Below are 9,872 nucleotides of genomic sequence, written 5' to 3'. Positions count from 1 at the left end.
ACACAATCGTAACTCTCAAGGAGGAGGAGGAGGAGGAGGAGGAGGAGGAGGAGGCATTGCTTTCCCTCTCCCGTACTCTTGTGTTGCGTTGGGTTGTGCCTCCCCCCCCCTCCCCTCCCCCTTGCCGCCGATGCCGCTATGAAACACAAGGAAGAGGAGGAGGAGGAGGAGGAAGAGGAGGTGGAGGAGGAGGGGGAAAAAAGGACGCCGTATTCCCTCCCTCATAAGTTTGTGTTGCGTTGTGTTGTGCCGCCGCCGCTGTCACTATGAAGAAGGAAGAGGAGGAGGAAGAGGAAGAGGAGGAGGAGGAGGAGGAGGAGGGGAAAAAAGGACGCCGTATTCCCTCCCTCATAAGTTTGTGTTGCGTTGTGTTGTGCCGCCGCCGTCACTATGAAGAAGGAAGAGGAGGAGGAGGAAGAGGAAGAGGAGGAGGAGGAAGAGGAGGAGGAGGAGGAGGAAGAGGAGGAGGAGGCGCTTTTTTTATCGCCACACACAACCATCGTTCCGCCGCGGGTCACCACCAGGAGGAATGAGCGGGACATGTTTATTTTTTATTTGTTCTCCTTTATTGTTGATACTTTTACGGCTCGTCCAGATTTACTACTCGCTCGATAAGGAATACGCTATCTCTCTCTCTCTCTCTCTCTCTCTCTCTCTCTCTCTCTCTCTCTCTCTCTCTCTCTCTCTCTCTCTCTCTCTCTCTCTCTCTCTCTCTCTCTCTCTCTCTCTCTCTCTTGTTTACAACGTTTACATACAATTTAATTCGTTTTAACTTGGTGGACAGAATCTTACCTTCTTCCTCCTCCTCCTGTTCCTCTTCCTCCTCCTCCTGTTCCTCTTCCTCCTCCTTCTTCCTCGTCTTCTTCCTCCTCCTCCTCCTCCTCCTCCTCCTCCTCCTCCTCCTCCTCTTCTTCTTCCTCCTCCTCCTCCTCCTCCTGATGTACTTTCCACGAAATTGATCAACTCAGCATATAGACTTCTTTTCTCAACATATCCTTTTTCCTCTCCCTCTTCCACTTTGCCTCTCCTCCTACACATCCTTGCGTTCCTCCTCCTCCTCCTCCTCCTCCTCCTCCTCCTCCCCTCTCACGCACTATAAATTCCAGCCCGTTAGCCACGTGGACAAGCCTCTTCTCTCCACCTCCTGAGGCGTAACATTGGATAACTTGTGGTGAAATCCGTTCCCGTTCCCTCCCTTCCGATGCACGTTTCTGCCGATCATCTGGCGGAGGCGTTCCCTGATTGGTGGCCGGCGGGGGGAAGGGGGCGGAGTCTGTGCGTCAAGTTAGTCTGAACAGTAAATGGACCCAGTGACTCTTGAACGGAAATCTCGGGGTAATGCAGAGAGGGGATGCGTGAAAAAGTAGACGGGGGGATGGTGGAAGGGAGGATCAGAGGGGGAGAGGGAGGGAAGAGAGGGAATAAAAGAAGGAGGGGGAGAAGAATGAGGAGAAGGATATAAAGGAGGAGCAAGGGAAAGATGGAGAAGGGAAAAAAGGAGGGGGAGCGAGTAAGAGAGGGAGGGAGAGAAGGAAGAAAATAAAGGGAAGAGGAAAGGAAGAATGGGGAGAAGGGAAAAAAGGAGGGGGAGCGAGTAAGAGAGGGAGGGAGAGAAGGAAGAAAATAAAGGGAAGAGGAAAGGAAGGATGGGGAGAAGGAAATAAAGGAGAAGGAAGGGAAGCAAGTGTTAACAGCACAAAAACTGTTCTAGATCGGCGTCGCATGACCCTTCAACACCCCCCTAACATTTTATATTATGCAAATAAGGGTCTAAAATGGAAAATGCTGAAGAATAAAGATGACGCCACTATAAACACTTGCCTGCGCTACAACGGGCTGGGGCCGACCATCAGGCCCTACTATGAAGGCCTACCGGCGCCAGAGGCCAAGACGTAAAAAAAAAAAAAAAAAAACAGCTGACTTTGTTTATTATGCCATGTTGTAGGGTTCATCAGGGCTAACAAATGTTATTATACAATGTCATGTCTACAATGCATGGGTGAGCCAGGAAAACAACTTGAAGAGAACAACAACAACAACAACACTAAGAAGATGGACACTGTTGATAAAAAGGAGGGTGTGGTAGTAAGAGAGGAAGGGAGAAAGGAAAGGAATAAAAGAGGGAGGAAGGGAGGAATGGGGGGAAAGGAATAAAGGAGTAAGTGAAGGATGGAGAAGGGAAAAAGGAGTCACTGTATGAGGGACGACACAGCTAACGCGATCTAATCTTCCCCGGCAGATGGTGAGCCTGGTGCAGACGCTCATCTTCTCGTGGGTGCTTGTGGAGACCTACCACTCCAGCCAGTCCTCCGCCCTCAGCTCCTCCTCGACGGACAACTCCTCGGAATCAGCCTCTTTCTCCTACTCCTTCCCCTCCCTCTCCTGTCCCCCCGGCTTCTTCCTCGTTAAGAGCTCTTCATCCTCATCTTCGTCATCGTCGTCGTCGTCCTCCTCCTCCTCCTCCTCCTCCTCCTCCTCCTCCTCCTCCTCCTCCTCCTCCTCTTCTACCTCCTCCTCCTCTTCTACCTCCTCCTCCTCCTTCCCCTTCTCCTCTACTTCCTCCTCGCCTTCAGAAGAGTCACTCGTGGATATCAACACGACCACAGTGATTAACGACACCAGCACGCCGGCCTCCCCGCTCACGATGCAGCTAAGGCCCCAGAGCGACGAAGACGACAAGACGACACAGTCCCCGCCGCCTGCCACGTCGACCCCCTCGGCCTTCAATGCCACAAATTCCCTGGAGAGCGACGCCACGCCCCTGCTGGCTTCCGCGACGCCTACCTCGGGGGACGGCAACGAGTCCCTTTGGTCGTCAAGCGCAACACCCCTCGACGACGCTAACGTCACCAGGTCTGCCCCCGCGGAGGCGAACGTCACGAAGAGCACGCCGAGGATCAATTGTGGCGCCCCAGGTGTGTGTGTGTATGTGTGTGTGTGTGTGTGTGTGTGTGTGTGTGTGTGTGTGTGTGTGTGTGTGTGTGTGTGTGCATGATCATTTATGTAGGTACAGCAAAGTTTACCTCCTCGTCCTCCTCCTCCTCCTCCTCCTCCTCCCACTCTTCCTCCCTTACCTTGGTCCCTAACGCCTTCCTTCAACGCTTTCTTTAAATCATCTTCCTTCATCTTTCATCTCCTCCTCCTTCTCCTCCTTCTACTCTTCCTCCTCTTTCTCCTTCTCCTTCTGCGTCTGCTCTCCCTGTTGCTGCCACTTTAACTCTCCTGCCCCCTTCCTCAACTTCCTGCCCTTATCCCTGCCCCTACCCTTATCACTGCCCCCTGCTCCTATCCAAGACCCTGCCCCTGCTCCTGCTCTTCCTCTTGCTACTCCTCCTTCTCCTCATCTTCTCCTGTTCCCCTTCCTCAACTTCCTTAACTTCCTGCCCTTATCCCTGCCCCTACCCTTATCACTGCCCTCTGCTCCTATCCAAGACCCTGCCCTTGCTCCTGCTCTTCCTCTTGCTCCTCGTCCTTCTCCTTCTTGTGGACTGGCTCTCTGAGCGGAAACAGAGTTGTTCTAAACGGTGTTACATCTAACTGGCTCGATGTCAGAAGCGGCGTACCTCAAGGATCAGTGCTTGGCCCCATGCTCTTCTTAATTTATGTTAATGATATCGAGGATGGGCTCACTTGCAAAGTATCAAAATTTGCTGATGACACAAAAATTGCTAGTAAAGTAACTGCGACACTCGACGAAGAAGCTTTACAATCAGATCTAGATCGACTTGCACGTTGGGCCAATCAATGGCAAATGAAATTTAACGTTGACAAATGTAAAGTGTTGCACATCGGAAAAAATAACAATCGCGGTCGGTACGTAATGAATGGCCAACAACTTTCTGCAGTAAGTAAAGAAAAGGATCTTGGAATCACTATATCAAGCGATTTAAAGCCCGGTCAGCATTGTTCAGAGGTAGTTAAAACCGAAAACAAATTGGTTGGCTTCATCGGACGAGTCTTTAATAATAAATCGGAAAAAGTAATATTAAAATTGTATAATTCGTTGGTTCGACCCCATCTAGAGTACTGTGTACAATTTTGGTCTCCCTATTACAGAAAAGACATAGAAAAGTTGGAACGGGTTCAACGAAGAGTAACAAAGATGATTCCTAGGTTGAGAAATTTATCATATGAACAAAGGCTTAAAGAAGTAAATTTATTCAGCCTATCAAAACGAAGAATGCGAGGCGATCTAATAGAAGTGTTTAAAATGTTTAAAGGATTCAGTGATATTAATGCGGAAGATTACTTCACAGTTGATCGACCAAATAGAACATGAAGAAGTCACAATTTGAAGATAAGTGGAAAAAGATTCTCGTCGCACGAAGCTAAACACTTCTTCAATCGAGTTGTTAATGTTTGGAACTCTCTACCCTGTGATGTCGTTGATAGTACAACAGTTACGGCCTTCAAGAATAGATTAGACAAGTATTTTGAATCCAACCAGCAACTAAGATATTACTCAGTGTCGTAATAACGTTAAGTTCTTTCGAATACTGGTGTCCTTGTCCGCTTTTATCGCCCGGTTAGTGGTAGCAGTAATGGTAGTTCTTTCCTCTTTCCTACATAATTTCCATGCAGTTTTTCCATGCTGCATGGTTCTTTTTCCTTTCCTGCCAGCTTTGGCTGGAGGGAGGAGCCTTCGCCTTTGCTGTCCTTCATCTTCCACCTTTGATTAGATAGTTAGTGTAGCTTGTCACAAACAGTCTCGTAAGGACCAGCAGGTCTGCTGTTGCTTGTTCTTCCTTTGTATTCCTTTGTGTTCCTCATCTTCTCCTGTTCCCCCTTCGGCAGGTCAGGGCGTGCTGTGGTCCCTGGTGGTGGCCTCTGCCCTCTACTCCTTGGTGGGGGGACTCCTGGTCGTGGCGGTGCTTAACGTGAGTATGTGATGACCTTTATGACTCTCCTTCACTCTCCTTCACTTGCTTTTCTTCATGGTTATTCAGTGTTCTTTATTTACATTATCTTACTTACATTGACTTACACTATCTCATCTTCCTCACTTTCTGACCTACCTGACGCTCCTTCACTCTGCACCTCACTCTCCTTCATGTTAATTCAGTGTTCTTTACTTACATTATCTTACAATTACTTACACTAGCTCATCTTCCTCACTTTCTGACCTACCTACTCTCCTTCACTCTCCTCCTCACCATCATTTTAATTCATTGTTCTCTATCTATATACAATGCCTCATCTCCTTCTTTCCTGACCTACCCAACTCTCCCTTACTCTCCCCATTATTCCTTCTTTACCTAACTATCTCATCTCCCTCCCTCTCTCCCTTCCTGATCCTTCCTGTATTCTTTCTTTCATTCTCTGCAGCATCCTTCTTCGTCATTCTCTTCCTGATTCTTCCCCTCACTCTCCTTCATGTTATTTCAATGTTCTTTATCTAACTATCTCATCTCCCTTCCTTCCCCCCCTCCCTTCCTGACTCTCCCCCTCACTCTCCTTCATGTTAATTCATCTCGTTCCCTCACTCTCCTGCGCACCTCCAAACTCCACCTTCCCCCTGCTTCTTCTGTTTCCCTTTTTCCCTTCCTCCTCCTCCTCCTACTACTCCTACTACTATTACTCCTTTTCAGTCTATCTTCTTTTTCCATCCCTTCTCATTTTCCTCTTGTTTCCATCTCTCATTTCCTCCTCCTTCTCATGTTAATTAAATGTTCAACTCCACTCAATGCTCTCCTTATCGTAATTCAGCATCCATTCCGTCTTTATCTCCCTGTTTCCTTCCCTTATTATCTTCTATCTTCATTCAGCATCTTTTACCTTTTTCTCATCTCCCGTTGTTATCAAATTCACTCTATGCTCTCCTTATCGTAATACAGCATCCATTCCGTGTTTATCTCCCTCTTTCCTTCCCTTATTTTCTATCTGCATTCAGCATCTTTTACCATTTCCTCATCCCCCGCTTTCATCTCTTCCACCTCAAGTTCTGTCCCCTATCTTTTTTTTCCTGCATCGTTATCTTCAGCATCCCTCATCAGTTTATCTCCCTCTCTCCCTCTTCCTTGTTTCCCTCCCCGCTGCGTTAGCCCTCGTTGTCACCCTTATTACTCCCATCATCATCACCATCTGCCTCCTCTTCCTTCCTACCGCTCATCATCCCACTATTCTTCGTCGTTTCCTCTGTCTCCCTCTTTCTCTCTTCCCTCACTCATCTCTCTTCACAAAAACTGATAAGGACACTCTTGCTACTGATGTTGTTGTTGTTTTCTTCTCCCTGGCTCGATTTTTGTTCTCTCTCTCTCTCTCTCTCTCTCTCTCTCTCTCTCTCTCTCTCTCTCTCTCTCTCTCTCTCTCTCTCTCTCTCTCTCTCTCTCTCTCTCTCTCTCTCTCTCTCTCTCTCTCTCTCTCTCTCTCTCTCTCTCTCTCTCTCTCTCTCTCTCTCTCTCTCTCTCTCTCTCTCTCTCTCTCTCTCTCTCTCTCTCTCTCTCTCTCTCTCTCTCTCTCTCTCTCTCTCTCTCTCTCTCTCTCTCTCTCCTCTCTCTCTCTCTCTCTCTCTCTCTCTCTCTCTCTCTCTCTCTCTCTCTCTCTCTCTCTCTCTCTCTCTCTCTCTCTCTCTCTCTCTCTCTCTCTCTCTCTCTCTCTCTCTCTCTCTCTCTCTCTCTCTCTCTCTCACACACACACACACACACACATACACACACACACGTAATATATTCAACCCTACGTACTACATATGCATCTTGAACGCACTGTCTAAACCCATCATGCACTCCACCACCGGCCATCCCAACTCATACAAATATCCTTTCATTTCTGTAGAGTTAATTTACCCTCCGTCTCTCTCCTATACCCCTACAAATGCACACTCGACTATGTATCTTAAACCCAAACCCTCAACTCACACATCCACTACGACTATGCAAAATCCTTTCATTTCTATACTCGTTACTCTTCGTTACTCCGTCCAGTATGTGTCGTAGCAGCTCTCCATCTGGTTCTTTATGCAGGTTAAACGCACATACTCAAAGATTTACACACGATGAGACACCCCCAACATCCTTTCATTGCTCTACTCAAGTTCCTTCCGCTATTCCCTCCCTCCTTCCGTTCTTTTCCAGTATGCATTGTAGCAGCTCTCCATCTGGTTATACATACGAGTTAAACGCACACCCTCAAAGATTTACACACCCCAAGATTATTAATGTCATTGCTATACTCAAGTTCCCTCCGTTACTCCCTCTCTCCTCCCTTTCCAGTACGTGTCGTGGCAGCTCTCCATCTGGTTCTTCTACACAGTGGGCTACGACCTCTTTATGCTGATCGTGGCCATGACGGACGGCGTGTACACAAGCTTCTCCGATATCTCCAGCTACGTGGTGTGCCTCGTCACCACCTACTGCGTCATTGTGGTCGACTCCTACTATGAAAAGGTGGGGGCGAGTGGGGGAAGGGGGAGAGGGAGAGAGCCAAAGAGAGAGAGCGGAGAGGGGCGAGGAAGGGGAAGTGGCCATAAGGGAAGAAGGAGGGAGGGAAGGAGAAAAGGAAGGTGTCTACTATGGATATGTGGGAAGAAGGAAGGGAACGAGGAAGGGGAGAGTGACTACTATATACGAACAACCACAATCACTATCACTACCAACCTCACCACCACCCACCATCACCACTACCAACCGCGATTACTACCACTACTACCCTCACCACTACCATTACTGTCAACCACCACCGTAACACCTCCACCACCATCACTATCAACCATGATTACTAACATTACGACCCTCACCACCACCACCCCCATAAACATCATCATCTTCATCACCACACATTGCAACCGTTGACATTTTCTCCTCATACTCCACCCTCACATCACTCCCGAGACACCCTCCCACCTGTGTATTACCTGTCATTAATACCCTCTCTCTCTCTCTCTCTGCCTCCCTCTCCCCCCCCCTTCCCCCACCACGCCCTTAATTACACGTACGAAAGAAGAGAAAATCCTGGAAATAACATTAGTGGGGTAGAAGGTCGTCTGATATTTTCTCTCTCTCTCTCTCTCTCTCTCTCTCTCTCTCTCTCTCTCTCTCTCTCTCTCTCTCTCTCTCTCTCTCTCTCTCTCTCTCTCTCTCTCTCTCTCTCTCTCTCTCTCTCACACACACACATACCCACGGAAAGAGAGAGAGAGAGAGAGAGAGAGAGAGCGCTGGAACAGTAAATTTTAGGAGAAATTAAATTATACCCGAGAAAGTGTAATCTTAGAACCCAACGCTGCCATCTAGAGGCTTGAGGCTCAACTTACGTAAATGGTGGAGCTTTCAGGATAATGATAAAAATAATGAACACCTTAAAACTTGGCGAGTAATTTGAATATACGAGAATAGTGCAATTACGAGGAGGTGGTGAGGCCATCTACTACGTTTACAGCGGGAAGCGGAACAGAATGGATAACGTAAGGATGAAAATAACGGATGATAGATGGTGCGAAGGGGAGGAAGAACGGGATCTAGCACCAATGAATAATGACTGTAAACCATGGCGATAGAGAAGAGGGAAATGTTTAAAATAGCGGTGTGTTTTCAGCATTTTCCCTTCCTTATTCCTCCTTTTTCCCCTCCTTCCCTCACTTCCTTTGCTTTCCCTTTCCTTTCCTCCACTTCTCTCTCCTCCATCCCTCTTCCACCTCCTCCTTCTCTTCTGCTCCCAGATTTTTAGCATTTTTCCTCCCCTATTATTTCTTTTTTTCCCTCCTTCCCTTACTTCCTTTGCTTTCCTCATCCTTTCCTCCCCTTCTCTCTCCTCCATCCCTCTTCCACCTCCTCCTTCTCTTCTGCTGTGCCCGTACGTTACCTAAACCCAGATTTTTAGCATTTTTCCTCCCCTATTATTTTTTTTTTCCCTCCTTCCCTTACTTCCTCAGCATTTTCCTTCCTTTTTTCCTTCTCTCTCCATCCTCTTCCTTCTCTCCTTCTCTTCTCTGCTTGCCCTTCCGTTACCTAAACCCAGCATTTTTAGCATTTTTTCCCCCTATTATTTCTTTTTCCTCCTTCCTTTTTTCCTCTGTTTCCTTTCTCTCCTCCTCTCTCTTCCATCCCTCTTCCCTCCTCCTCCAGCATTTTCCTTCCTTTTTCCTTCTGTTTCCTTTCCTTCTCTCCCTTTCTCTGCTTACCCCTTCCCTTTCCTCCCCTTCTCTCTCCTCCATCCCTCTTCCACCTCCTCCTTCTTCTTCCATTTCTCATCTAACCCCAGATTTTGAGCCTTTTCTCCCTCCTTTTTCCTTCTATCTCCTCTCCTTCTCTCCCTTTCTCTGCTTACCCCTTCCCTTTCCTCCACTTCTCTCTCCTCCATCCCTCTTCCACCTCCTCTTCTTCTTCCATTTGTCACCTAACCCCAAATGTTGATCCTTTTCTCCCTCCTTTTTCCTTCTATCTCCTCTCCTTCTCTCCCTTTCTCTGCTTACCCCTTCCCTTTCCTCCACTTCTCTCTCCTCCATCCCTCTTCCACCTCCTCCTCTTCCTCTTCTGTTATGTCCGGACTCCCCTCCATGCGTTACCTAACCCCAGATGTCCTGTTCGTTCATATCTTTCAGCGGTAATAAAAGAGTTAGGAAAAAAAAAGTTTAATAAAGGGCATTAGATTAAGAAGGATGGGGGAAGGGCATGTCTGGCTATTTCATGGGTTATATTTCTCTCTCTCTCTCTCTCTCTCTCTCTCTCTCTCTCTCTCTCTCTCTCTCTCTCTCTCTCTCTCTCTCTCTCTCTCTCTCTCTCTCTCTCTCTCTCTCTCTCTCTCTCTCTCTTGTTTTCTTTCTTTTTCTCCATTTTTTCCTTGTTTCTTTTCCAATACTCCGGTAGCCAATATTTTTCATGGGTTTTCTTCTTTTTTTCCTCTTCCCTTTCTCTTTTCTCTCCCCTTTCCTTTACCTC

General features: G+C 47.6%; 1 protein-coding gene across 1 annotated transcript in view; it reads left to right on the top strand.

Moving 5' to 3' along the window:
* The window catches only part of LOC127004336 (uncharacterized protein DDB_G0271670-like), a 92,139-nt gene that overhangs the window by 77,268 nt on the left and 4,999 nt on the right, over positions 1-9,872 (top strand). Inside the window, exons 3-5 of the mRNA XM_050871895.1 lie at positions 2,240-2,915; positions 4,795-4,877; positions 7,212-7,385. Coding sequence (XP_050727852.1) covers positions 2,240-2,915; positions 4,795-4,877; positions 7,212-7,385 — 933 coding nt within the window. The remainder of the gene's footprint in view (positions 1-2,239; positions 2,916-4,794; positions 4,878-7,211; positions 7,386-9,872) is intronic.

Source organism: Eriocheir sinensis, chromosome 28 (genome assembly GCF_024679095.1).
Source record: "Eriocheir sinensis breed Jianghai 21 chromosome 28, ASM2467909v1, whole genome shotgun sequence".
Taxonomy (NCBI): domain Eukaryota; kingdom Metazoa; phylum Arthropoda; class Malacostraca; order Decapoda; family Varunidae; genus Eriocheir; species Eriocheir sinensis.
Note: the sequence above shows the minus strand (reverse complement) of the source record. Positions and strands in the feature narration are given on the sequence as shown.